Source organism: Callionymus lyra, chromosome 13 (assembly GCF_982586985.1).
Source record: "Callionymus lyra chromosome 13, fCalLyr1.hap1.1, whole genome shotgun sequence".
Classification (NCBI taxonomy): domain Eukaryota; kingdom Metazoa; phylum Chordata; class Actinopteri; order Syngnathiformes; family Callionymidae; genus Callionymus; species Callionymus lyra.
In genome coordinates, this window is record NC_141830.1 from 6,124,142 (window position 1) to 6,136,573 (window position 12,432).

The 12,432-nt window shown below is 41.7% G+C and overlaps 1 protein-coding gene and 6 non-coding genes across 7 annotated transcripts in view; 6 read left to right on the forward strand and 1 right to left on the reverse strand.

Annotated features, from left to right (window-relative positions):
* Positions 1-265: 265 nt before the first annotated feature.
* LOC148067136 (U1 spliceosomal RNA) lies at positions 266-430 on the forward strand. The gene has a single exon (XR_015713270.1). It is a non-coding gene; the product is annotated as a U1 spliceosomal RNA (small nuclear RNA).
* Positions 431-689: 259 nt separating this feature from the next.
* On the forward strand, positions 690-776 carry trnay-gua (transfer RNA tyrosine (anticodon GUA)). Its single transcript is given in 2 exon segments — positions 690-726; positions 741-776. It is a non-coding gene; the product is annotated as a tRNA-Tyr (tRNA).
* Positions 777-1,079: 303 nt separating this feature from the next.
* On the forward strand, positions 1,080-1,152 carry trnaa-agc (transfer RNA alanine (anticodon AGC)). The gene has a single exon. It is a non-coding gene; the product is annotated as a tRNA-Ala (tRNA).
* Positions 1,153-3,136: 1,984 nt separating this feature from the next.
* On the forward strand, positions 3,137-3,209 carry trnaa-agc (transfer RNA alanine (anticodon AGC)). Its single transcript has one exon. It is a non-coding gene; the product is annotated as a tRNA-Ala (tRNA).
* Positions 3,210-6,206: 2,997 nt separating this feature from the next.
* Positions 6,207-6,371, forward strand: LOC148067140 (U1 spliceosomal RNA). The gene has a single exon (XR_015713281.1). It is a non-coding gene; the product is annotated as a U1 spliceosomal RNA (small nuclear RNA).
* Positions 6,372-7,543: 1,172 nt separating this feature from the next.
* trnay-gua (transfer RNA tyrosine (anticodon GUA)) lies at positions 7,544-7,630 on the forward strand. The gene is given in 2 exon segments: positions 7,544-7,580; positions 7,595-7,630. It is a non-coding gene; the product is annotated as a tRNA-Tyr (tRNA).
* Positions 7,631-9,126: 1,496 nt separating this feature from the next.
* LOC148067142 (E3 SUMO-protein ligase ZBED1-like) overlaps positions 9,127-12,432 on the reverse strand; it is a 60,733-nt gene continuing 57,427 nt past the window's right edge. Inside the window, exons 2-3 of the mRNA XM_087805750.1 lie at positions 11,248-11,398; positions 9,127-10,724 (exon numbers count right to left, since the gene is read on the reverse strand). Coding sequence (XP_087661876.1) covers positions 9,330-10,724; positions 11,248-11,373 — 1,521 coding nt within the window. The 5' untranslated portion in view covers positions 11,374-11,398 and the 3' untranslated portion in view covers positions 9,127-9,329. The remainder of the gene's footprint in view (positions 10,725-11,247; positions 11,399-12,432) is intronic.

Sequence of the window (12,432 nt, forward strand, 5' to 3'; positions counted from 1 at the left end):
CTAAGTGACTGTGGATTGTTGTTTTCCTGAGGGGGGAGGGGAGCTCCTCTATGCGCTGTTCTTGCAATGCATCCTGGGTAAAGTTCTTATTCTTCCTGGTAAATGTGTTTAAACGTCTTTAGTTTGTACATTTTCTCACACATGTAATGAAGCTTTTATTCAGGAACAACATTTGATTGTATTAATACTATTATATTGTATTATTCTCCACGAGTGTGTGTGTTGTGCTCACGAGTCACTGCAGTACTGCAGGCGTGTACAACTCATACTTACCTGGCAGGGGAGATACCATGATCAAGAAGGTGGTTCACCCAGGGCGAGGCTCAGCCATTGCACTTTAGGTTGTGCTGACCCCTGCGAATTCCCCAAATGTGGGAATCTCGACTGCATAATTTCTGGTAGTGGGGGACTGCGTTCGCGCTCTCCCCTGATTTACTGTCAATGATAAACTAACTCTTATATCAACGTCTTCATGATGTAATGATTTCTGACAGACATGATCTACAGCTAGTGATTTAAGTTAACAGTAATAATGGCTGCTTTTCTACTAAACTACTTCCTGTTTTGCACTGTCATGCGTCAATCATTCTGGTGACCACTAGTCAGACACTTTAGGTTAAACATGAGGACAATTGTTTCTGTAAAAGGCAAAAGTTCTAACACTGATTTTGGGCAAAGGTACAGCATCACCTTCGATAGCTCAGTTGGTAGAGCGGAGGACTGTAGAGGTCACAGCAGACATCCTTAGGTCGCTGGTTCAAATCCGGCTCGAAGGACTTTTTCTTTCAGTTGTGCTGACCTGCGATTTTCCCAAATGTATGCATCTGGACTGCATGAAGGACAATTTGACAGTGACAATCAGGAATAGTAAACAATACAATAATAATAGATAAAAAATAGTATCTTAGGATCTGTCTTAAGGTCCATCAATTGAAACAGGGCTTTGGTCTAGTGCGCCCAGTGCATGTACTGGAAACCCAGGTGAGATAGAGGCTGCTTTATCGTATCAATTTCACCAGATAAGAATGCCTGAATGCAAATGTCCAAGAAACCATGCAGTTCAGAAGTCAACCACCAGAGGGGGATTAGCTCAGATGGTAGAGCGCTCGCTTAGCATGTGAGAGGTAGCGGGATCGATGCCCGCATCCTCCAGAAAAGCTATCTGGATACTTTTCCTGCTTATTTAAAAGTCTCTAAAACAAAAAACCAGTTAAACCTTTGAAGCACAGGTGGGAACTGGCGATGAAATCTGCGAGCAACGTATACCAAGGAGACACGTTACCTCAGGGAACTAGAAATATTTAGGTTTCAATTCAGACGACAAATCCCAAAAACAGTAGAAACAACGACGGGAAACACTACAAATTCACACAGCCACCTTAGGAACCACCACAAGGTCCTTTTACAAATAATATCAGTCAACAACTCTGGTAAAGATGGGAAAGCGGAAGGCAACTTCAAAAACCGTAATAAAATGCATCGTTTGCTTCTGTCACTCCGTATGAAAACAATTCAAAGCAACACAAAGCGCTAACCGCAGCCGTTACGCGATGAATCGCAAAAAGCATACTTTCAGTCAATTCAGTGTGTAATGATGGCTTTTTGGATCTTATAAAGATATCAAGTGCCTTCTCACACGTACTTCACACACGTTGCAATCCCAGAGGCGTATGAAACTTGTGTCAAGACTGTAAAGGCAGAACTGAGTGAAGTGGATTTTTTAAGCTAGCACTACCGACATGTGGTCCAGTCGAACCACTGAGCCCTACATGAGTTTTACCCTCCACTTTTTGACAAAAAAATGGGAACTCAATACATGCTGCGTTGAAGTTTCTTGCACATATATTTAAACCAAAAGGGTGAGTGAAGACTGTAAATAGTTGATTGTAACTCTGTCAGGTGATGCAATCTTATGCCGATACATTCTTTAACTCATGTTTGCATGACTGTAATCTTGATCCTGTGGATACTTCACTTGCTACTGAACAATAAAGCTGATGAATTAGTTTGTATTACTGGCAGAAACACAAACTTTCTACTTTAGATCAAAGAACAGAATAAGTTGCTCAACAATTTTATTGCATTGCCACAAAGGAACAAGGATGTTAAGATGCTCAACAATGTGAAGGAACTGAGCAATGATTTCTGAACCCAAGAGGCTCTGTCTAAGGGTCCAGAAATGAAAACAGGGCTTCGGTGTTGTACGCCCAGTACAGGCACTGGAAACCCAGGTACGATTGAAGGCTGCTTTATCGTACCAATTTCACCAGATAAGAATGCCTGAATTCAAATTTCCAAGACACCATGCAGTTCAGAAGTCAACCAGCAGAGGGGGATTAGCTCAGATGGTAGAGCGCTCGCTCTAAAACTTTGAAGCACAGGTGTCAAACCCGTCCAGCAACACACTGAGATGATTTTGGATCCAACCATTCAAGCACATATATTTAAACCAAAAGGGTGACTGGAGACTGTAACCAGTTGATTCCCAGTCAGGTGATGCAATTTAAGCCGATACTTAATTCTTTATCTCATGTTTGCTTTACTAGTTGTAACAAAAACCTGCATCTATGCCCTTTGGGTGTGTTTGACACCCCTGCTATAAAGTTGATGACCTTGTGAAGGCCTTGTACAAGATTTTTGGCTCTCTGCTTCTACCGAATACATTTTCGGACAAGCTGACCAGGGTCACCAAGTTGCTGGTGAATCCTAACACTGTGAAGCCAAAACCCTAAGACAGAGACCGTGGGAACCAAATACATTTCTTGATCCTGTTGATACCACTTGCTACTAAACTATAAAGTACATACAAACATTTATCTTTCTGGAAGGAAAACATACTTCCTACTAAAGATCATGGAAGAGCAAAAGGTGCTAAACAGTTATATGGCTTTGACACAAAGGAACAAGGGTGTTAAAATGCACAAAACATGTAAATGACCTGAGCAATAATTTCTGACCCCAAGAGGATCTGTCTAAAGGTCCATCAATTGAAACAGGGCTTTGGTCTAGTGCGCCCAGTGCATGTACCGGAAACCCAGGTGAGCTAGAGGCTGCTTTATCGTATCAATTTCACCAGATAAGAATGCCTGAATGCAAATGTCCAAGACACCATGCAGTTCAGAAGTCAACCACCAGAGGGGGATTAGCTCAGATGGTAGAGCGCTCGCTTAGCATGCGAGAGGTAGCGGGATCGATGCCCGCATCCTCCAGAATACTTATTTTCTCACTTATTTAAAAGTTCTGACGTATAAAACAAGAGATTATACCTCTTCACTGGCATGGGAGCGTCTTGGAATCCCTCAGTCGGAGCTGGCAGATGTTGCGAGGGAGAAGGTCGTTTCGGGCTCTCTGTTGAAGCTGCTGCCCCCGCGACCAGGCGACGGATAAGCGGGTGACGATGGATGGATGGATGGTGTTCTCTCAAGCAACAACTAGGACTAAACAGTTGTCTGTTAAAGTTGTGTTCACAAGTTTTGTTGCAATCCTGGTTTGAAACTTTGGGATCTGTGACCTTCAATAGCTCCGTTGGTAGAGCAGAGGACTGTAGTGGTCACTTCAGGCATCCTTAGGTCACTTTTCAAATCATTAACTAGGAAGTTTTTAGTTTTGCACCTCACCACCAGAGGGGGGTTAGCTCAGATGGTAGAGCGCTCACTTAGCATGCGAGAGGTATCTGATGCTGGTACCCTAACCCTGCTAACCCTAACCCAAAAAACAACCTAAACTTTCCTTTGATAACGAAGGATAATGAAGATGTTTTCAAAGCACAGTAGTGTCGCGTTTATTTGTTAAATGGATCAAAATGAAGTCAAAGAATACAGAAACATGAACTTACCTCACTCGCCCTGATGAACGTCACAAATAAACATCTTCACTCAGTAGTAAACAAATGTAGCGGAGGAAGTACATGAGTGTGGGCAGGAGGCGGGAGAACATGATTGTTGGAGGGAGTGAGTGATTGGTCAAAAGAAATACCGACAGAGGGATGTGATTGGTCGGGAGCACAGAAGTTAGAGCAAAAGTAAGAGTTAAGTGATTGGTCATTTGTTCTTAAGTTGTACTTACAATCACCTTACATTGGCAGACATGACAGAATACTGTAGGTGCATGCGAGAGGTAGCAGGTTCGATACCTTCATCCTCCTAAAATACTTATTTTCCAGCTGATTTATTAGTGCTGATCTCTATAAGACCAGGGTCACCGGGTTTCTGGTGAATGTAAATCCTAACCCGTAAGACAAAGACATTCAGAACCAAATTCATTTCTTGACCCTGTGGATACTTCACTTGCTACTGAACAATAAAGCTGATGAATAAGTTTGTATTACTGGCAGAAACACAAACTTTCTACTCTAGATCAAAGAACAGAATAAGTTGCTCAACAATTGTATTGCATTAACACAAAGGAACAAGGATGTTAAGATGCTCAACAATGTGAAGGAACTGAGCAATGATTTCTGAACCAGAGAGGCTCTGTCTAAGGGTCCAGAAATGAAAACTGGGCTTTGGTGTTGTACGCCCAGTACAGGCACTGGAAACCCAGGTAAGATTGAAGGCTGCTTTATCGTACCAATTTCACTGGATATGAATACCTGAATTCAAATATCCAAGACACCATGCAGTTCAGAAGTCAACCAGCAGAGGGGGATTAGCTCTGATGGTAGAGCGCTCGCTCTAAAACTTTGAAGCACAGGTGTCAAACCTGTAGAGCAACACGCTGAGATGATTTTGGATCCAACCATTCAAGCACATATATTTAAGCCAAAAGGGTGACTGGAGACTGTAACCAGTTGATTCTCAGTCAGGTGATGCAATTTAAGCCGATACTTAATTCTTTATCTCATGTTTAATTGACTAATTGTAACAAAAACCTGCATCTATGCCCTTTGGGTGTGTTTGACACCCCTGCTATGAAGTTGATGACCTTGTGAAGGCCTTGTACAAGATTTTTGGCTCTCTGCTGCTACCGAAGACATTTTCGGACAAGCAGACCAGGGTCACCAAGTTGCTGGTGAATCCTAACACTGTGAAGCCAAAACCCTAAGACAGAGACCGTGGGAACCAAATGCATTTCTTGATCCTGTGGATACCACTTGTTACTGAACTATAAAGTACATACAAACATTTATCTTACTGGAAGGAAAACAGACTTCCTACTAAAGATCATGGAAGAGCAAATGGTGCTGAAAACAAAAATTCATGTGATAACAATACTACAAAATCCGATGGCATTTTGACATGTGACGTCACATGTATTTCCGGTTTTATTCTAAATAAAATGGTCCGGTGATTTTTTTCCCAGATGCTATCTGATGTCGTTTTGTCTAATATCACGTTGTTATCACATGCACTTCCGGTTCAATTTGCAATAAAATGGTTCGCTTATTTTTCCCAGACGCTATCTGATCTAGTTTTGTCTGGGGACTTTTATTTTGAAGGTTGACAAAGTTCGATCTGACGGAGGTTTTTCTGATGCCGTTTTGTCTGATTCCTGACTATGTACATTCCCAAAGTTAGCAAAACTTTGTATTCTTGCCTTTTATTTTTTTTAAACGTGTTCATCTGTAAATCTTCTGCTTGAATTGTGAATTTCCGAACTCAGATAAATAAAACTATCTATCTAATGTTCTTTATAAGTAAGATGTATTGAAGCCTAAGGCTGCTTCGTCTGACGGATGTTTTTCTGAGGCTGCTTCATCTGAAGGATGAAGCCGTTTGGTCTGATACCTGACGATGTCCTAAAATGTACACTGTACAGGTGAGATAGAGGCTGCTTTATCGTACCAATTTCACCAGATAAGAATGCCTGAATGCAAATGTCCAAGACACCATGCAGTTCAGAACTCAACCACCAGAGGGGGATTAGCTCAGATGGTAGAGCGCTCGCTTAGCATGTGAGAGGTATCTGATGCTGGTACAATCTTTTCATCTTTTAAAGATGTGCCAACGACTGTGGATTGTTGTTTTCCTGAGGGGGGAGGGGAGCTCCTCTATGCGCTGTTCTTGCAATGCATCCTGGGTAAAGTTCTTATTCTTCCTGGTGAATGTGTTTAAACGTCTTTAGTTTGTACATTTTCTCACACATGTAATGAAGCTTTTATTCAGGAACAGCGTTTGATTGTATTAATACTATTATATTGTATTATTCTCCACGAGTGTGTGTGTTGTGCTCACGAGTCACTGCAGTACTGCAGGCGTGTACAACTCATACTTACCTGGCGGGGGAGATACCATGATCAAGAAGGTGGTTCACCCAGGGCGAGGCTCAGCCATTGCACTTTAGGTTGTGCTGACCCCTGCGAATTCCCCAAATGTGGGAATCTCGACTGCATAATTTCTGGTAGTGGGGGACTGCGTTCACGCTCTCCCCTGATCTCGTTGTACAAAGAAAGCTGTTTCATGTCTTCTAAATATAACCGTTTGCATTACATGCTGCTGTCACTAGTGATGGCGAGATGAAGCCTCATGAAGCACTGAAGCCTCCCAGCCGAGTAGTTCATCTTTGGAGCAAAGCCTTGTGAGGCTTCATTTGCACGACCATGCCATCATGTGGACAATTGGGAGCATTGCATCTTTGTGCGCAAATGATTCTGATATTAAAAAATGTGCTTGACAACCTTGTTTTTTTTAAAATAATTATTCATTTTAATTTTAATGGTCGTCTCCAAGCTCTCATGCAGGCCCTATAATGCCTCAGCATTGATGAAGTGTTGTTGTTGTATCCAATTTCCTTGGAACACAACAGACACTTCACCTTATCAAAATGAAAAAAAAAAGATGGATATAAGTACAAGGCATGTCCAATGGAAACTATATATATATATACACCCATTATTATCTCTTATATCTATATATATATATATATACTTTAAATGTGTATATATAAAATATAATAATGGGTCTGTGTGTATATATATATATATATATATATACGTATATATATATGTATAGTATATATAATAATGGGTGTGTGTATGTGTCTGTGAGAATATATTAATCACAGGCTGTGATTCGCAGCCTATATTCCAACATCATTATACCTTTCTAGGAGAGATCTGCTCAAAATGCTGCCACACGGGGGAAAAACGCCTTTTTCTCGCCGGTTCCATGATACTAGTAGTAAACCAAAGTTTGCTATAGTCAACAATCCGCCAATCCAAGAGATGTTTCGTTTCCATTGCGTTTCGAGGCCACTTTTATTCTGAGTTTTGCGGGAAGTTCACAAGCGATTACCGAACTGGTCACGTGACGGTTCGGTTCGCGAGGCCTCGAACGTCATCACTACGTCACCACCTACGTAACCAACACACGCCTCGATACACGCTTCATGAAAAAATTCCTGGATTACTCGACACACGCTTCGAAGCCTCGACACAATCGGTAACATCACTAGTCTTAGTTGACCAGACAGTCTTATGATGGGCTTTTATTGTGATTTTTTTCACTCTGAGCACTTTATTTTTACTCAACTATTTCCTGTGTTTTTCTCTCAAGCGACAACTAGGACGAAAAATTGTTTTTGTGTTACATCACTTGATATGTGACCTTCTATAGCTCAGTTGGTAGAGCGGAGGACTGTAGTGGTCACATCAGACATCCTTAGGTCGCTGGTTCAAATCCGGCTCGAAGGACTTTTTCTTCAGTTGTGCTGACCTGCGATTTTCCCAAATGTGGGCTTCTGGACAATTTGACAGTGACAATCAGGAATAGTAAACAGATAGTAAACAATACAATAATAATAGATTAAAAAAAATAGTATCTTGCCTGTGTACTTTCCAGAACTGCAGTGATGTGTATATCAGTTTTTGTGCTGCACCATCCGACCGACTCTCTCACAGCACTGGCATGAGAGCGGACCAGAGCTGCTTCCTCCATCGCATCAGGCTTCCCACAAGATGTGTATGGAAGTGTGCATCGCTAGCGCTGGTTCCTTGAGTGTTGAATCCCTTCAAACATGTATCAATCAATGACATTGAAATCATGCTAGATAATAAATATCATTCAAGTCATTAAACCGTTGTCTTGTCACTGAGCAGGGGAGTAATGTCCGTGACCGACTAGTTCGCTGTTTGTACGACATTTCTGGGATGAGGTGAGAAATGCATCACAACTGAATCAGTGCAACCACCTCTCACCTGCAGAGAACACAACAGAACTGCTGTTAAACAACAACGAAAAGTAGACGAAGAGGCTGGAAACCATTGTTTAATAACTTAAGGTTTGAATGTAACTAGTTAAAAATGAATAAAAAAAACCTGTTCTGTGACAAACAAAAGATAATAATAATTCACAATTAAACTATACAGTATGAACGCATTTGTCTTATAAATTTATCCAAAAAACAACCTAAACTTTCCTTTGATAACGAAGGATAATGAAGATTTTTTCAAAGCACAGTAGTGTCGTGTTTATTTGTTAAATGGATCAAAATGAAGTCAAAGAATACAGAAACATGAACTTACCTCACTCGCTCTGATGAACGTCACAAATAAACATCTTCACTCAGTAGTAAACAAATGTAGCGGAGGAAGTACATGAGTGTGGGCAGGAGGCGGGAGAACATGATTGTTGGAGGGAGTGAGTGATTGGTCAAAAGAAATACCGACAGAGGGATGTGATTGGTCGGGAGCACAGAAGTTAGAGCAAAAGTAAGAGTTAAGTGATTGGTCATTTGTTCTTAAGTTGTACTTACGTTCACCTTACATTGGCAGACATGACAGAATACTGTAGGCGCATGCGAGAGGTAGCAGGTTCGATACCTTCATCCTCCTAAAATACTTATTTTCCAGCTGATTTATTAGTGCTGATCTCTATAAGACCAGGGTCACCAGGTTTCTGGTGAATGTAAATCCTAACCCGTAAGATAAAGACATTCAGAACCAAATTCATTTCTTGACCCTGTGGATACTTCACTTGCTACTAGGGCTGCCACAAACGATTATTTTGATAGTCGACTAGTCACCGACTATTTTTTTCGATTAGTCGACTAATCGGATAATGCGTAAATTTAATGCATAACATACATCTTATCGCACCAGCATGCAGCTGCTTTTATACAACAATCATTAGCTTTCAGCTTTAAGTGTTTAAGGTATATGCTAACTAAAAATGAAGACAATTAAAATGATAGTTCATTAAAGCTTTAATGAAATATGTTTGTAACAAACAATTATTTAACTGTGTAGACAGTGCAAACAGGAACAGCTGAGTAAAAGGATAAGGCATTGGCCTTAACAACACAAAAATAAATAGGCCTACTTAAGGCTTAAAAAAGTGCATTTTTTGCTCAGTGCATTCAACTTTACTACACTCTAACTATATAATCCAAAACTACACAATGCTCTTGTTCATAGCCAGGAAAGTTAGCATTTCTACACGTTTAGGCGAAAGGCTTGCTCTCTTTTGAGAGCAGATGTTCCCTGCTGCTGAGAAAATCCGCTCAGACGGGGTGGAGGTTGCAGGGATGCACAGAAAGGATTTTGCTACCTTTGACAGCGTGGGGAAACGCCCCTCATTTTCACTCCACCATTTCAGAGGATCATCCTTTTTAGAGAGTGTGGCCTCTCCAAAGTACATCCGAACTTCACTGATCACAACTTGGATCTTGCGGTCCTCCTCAGATTCTCCTTCATTTTCACTCAAACTGTCTGTGTCAGACTGAAGGAGGGTTTCCAGAGCACTCTTTCTGCCTGAACCATTGGCCCTCTGCAGTTTTGCATCCTGTGTCCCAGTCGTTTTTCTTTCTTGTACAGCAAGCACTTCAACATACTCCTGCAATCTGTTGCCATCTTCAGGAGTCAAAAACTTCAGTTTTCTGTATCTGGGGTCCAAGGCCGCTGCAAGAATAACTGGATTTTCTTTGTCGGCTGAGATAGTGCAAACACTGCCCCATCTCTGTGTTATCCCTTTTTCTGCACTGGTAATGAAAGATTTCCCTGAGCTTGTCTGGAATTGGCTTTGGTGTACAGCCCGTGTCAGCCCTCTGACCACCTGTGGAAGACCTGAAATGGTTGTGTACTGCTGTCCACTAAGGTAAACAGTAGCGGTCTCAAAAGGCGCCAACCCTTCCTTCAGTTCTTGAAGCAGTTCCCACTGCTCTGGCTTCAAGTCGAAGTAGTGTTTCCCCCTTTGAGTGACCTCGGGATCGGAGAGAGTGGCAGTGAGTGGCCAGCGTTGTTCGAGGAGTCTCTCTATCATATGGAATGTACTGTTCCATCTTGTACTGACATCCTGGACCAGTGCATTTTTCTTAACATTCATTTGCTCCTGTTTCATCTTTAACTTTGTACTAGCCAGCTCGCTTCTCTTAAAGTGCTCGACTAGCTGCCTAGCAGCACCTAGTGCTCTGCTGATGGTGTTTTCTTTGAGTGCAGTGTTGACTATTAGCTGGAGTGTGTGTCCAGCACAGCGGATAGAGGCCAATCCATGTTTTTCTTCAAGCAGTCGCATTGCTGCCACCATGTTGGAACCACTGTCATGAACTACTGCTTTTATTTTTCTGGGCAAAATGTCAAACTTTGCTAAAACCTCTTCCATCCATGTCATTATATTTGCACCAGTATGCCTCTCCTCAAGAGGCATGGTGGAAAGATTGAAGGTCTTCATCTTCCAATCTTCAGTCAGGAAATGGCAAGACACACCAAGGTAAGCCTCTGTTGCACGACTGGTCCACACATCAGCAGTCAGAGTGAGGGAACTTTTGATGCCTCTGAGGGTCTCCTTTACCTTAAAGACATGAGATGATTTGGAAGAATAGTAAGCATTAGGAAGAAAATTATACACAGTATCTTTTTTCATAACAATATTTGTCAGTTTATGCATCAAGCTTTACATTTATTTATTAATTCAATAATTCAGTTATCAAATACAGGCAAGTAGGTTAAATAATAAACGTGTGTGTGAGTGAGTGAGTGAGTGAGTGTGTGTGTGTGTGAGAGAGAGAGAGAGAGAGAGAGTGTGTGGGGGAGAGAGTGTGTGAGTGTGTGTGTGTGAGAGAGAGAGAGAGAGAGTGTGTGTGTGTGAGTGAGTGAGTGAGTGAGTGAGTGAGTGTGTGTGTGTGTGTGTGTGAGAGAGAGAGAGAGAGAGTGTGTGAGTGAGGGGGAGAGAGTGAGTGAGAGATCTATGAACTTTTAGGCTAATTATTAAATCATTTATTTATTTTACTGTGTTATTGTTACTTTGGAAATATTGTTTTATTACATTCATACCAATAAATCACATTGAAATTGAGAGAGAAAGAGAGACTGACCTTCTCAAAGGTTGCATGATATTTCTTCTCCATCAGTGTGGTGAAGTGGGATCTGCCTGGTAGGTAGTTGTCATGATAATCCGGGTTGAACTGTTTAATCGCTAGCTTTGTGACATAGGCGTCCATTGAAGAGGAACGTACTCTCTTGGCACTGAAACATAACGTTAGAAAACATTAGCGTTAACACGTTTCCTATTCAAAACACATCACTGTTATAACGTTACAAAAAACACATGAAATATATGTGCTGCTAAGGCTAATGAATCAAATCGTCATCGCTAATGTCAACGTTTACAGCTAGTATCAATATAAATTAGCGCTGTTTACGCTAATGTTAGCAGCTATTTAGCCAGTTCGCTTACCTAGACGACTGTCCCTCTTCATCGTCGTTGTGTGCATCCTTTTCAGGTGCTCGTGCATCGCACTTGTGCTGCCGTGAAAGGCAAGTTCTGCCTTGCAGATATTGCATTGCACACATTTTTCTTTGTTTTTTTTTAAATGCTCCCAAACTTTTGAGCTCTGCTGCCGCCGGGTAGCCATGATAGCCTACCAGAGCCTGTCTGATAATTCCGGTGACATCACGGTTGACGCAGATTACCACTACTGCGCTGCGCAAGTGTGTCAAGGACAGAAAGGCAGATGCAGCAGTGGAGGATGCCGCAGCAGTTTAGGGAGAAAAAACTAAGTAAAAAAAAAAAAAACGACGCGGAGACTATTAAATTAGTTGTCGACTATTTTAATAGTCGACGTAGTCTTGACTAGTCGACTAATCGTGGCAGCCTTACTTGCTACTGAACAATAAAGCTGATGAATTAGTTTGTATTACTGGCAGAAACACAAACTTTCTACTCTAGATCAAAGAACAGAAGAAGTTGCTCAACAATTTTATTGCATTGACACAAAGGAACAAGGATGTTAAGATGCTCAACAATAAGAAGGAACTGAGCAATGATTTCTGAACCAAAGAGGCTCTGTCTAAGGGTCCAGAAATGAAAACTGGGCTTTGGTGTTGTACGCCCAGTACAGGCACTGGAAACCCAGGTAAAATTGAAGGTCGTGGAAATGAATCAAATGAGGTGGTTCGGGCATCTCTTGAGGATGCCCCCCGGGCACCTCCCTTTGAAGGTGTTCCAGAAGCGTCCAGCTGGGAGGAGACCAAGGGGTCGACCCAGGACCAGGTGGAGA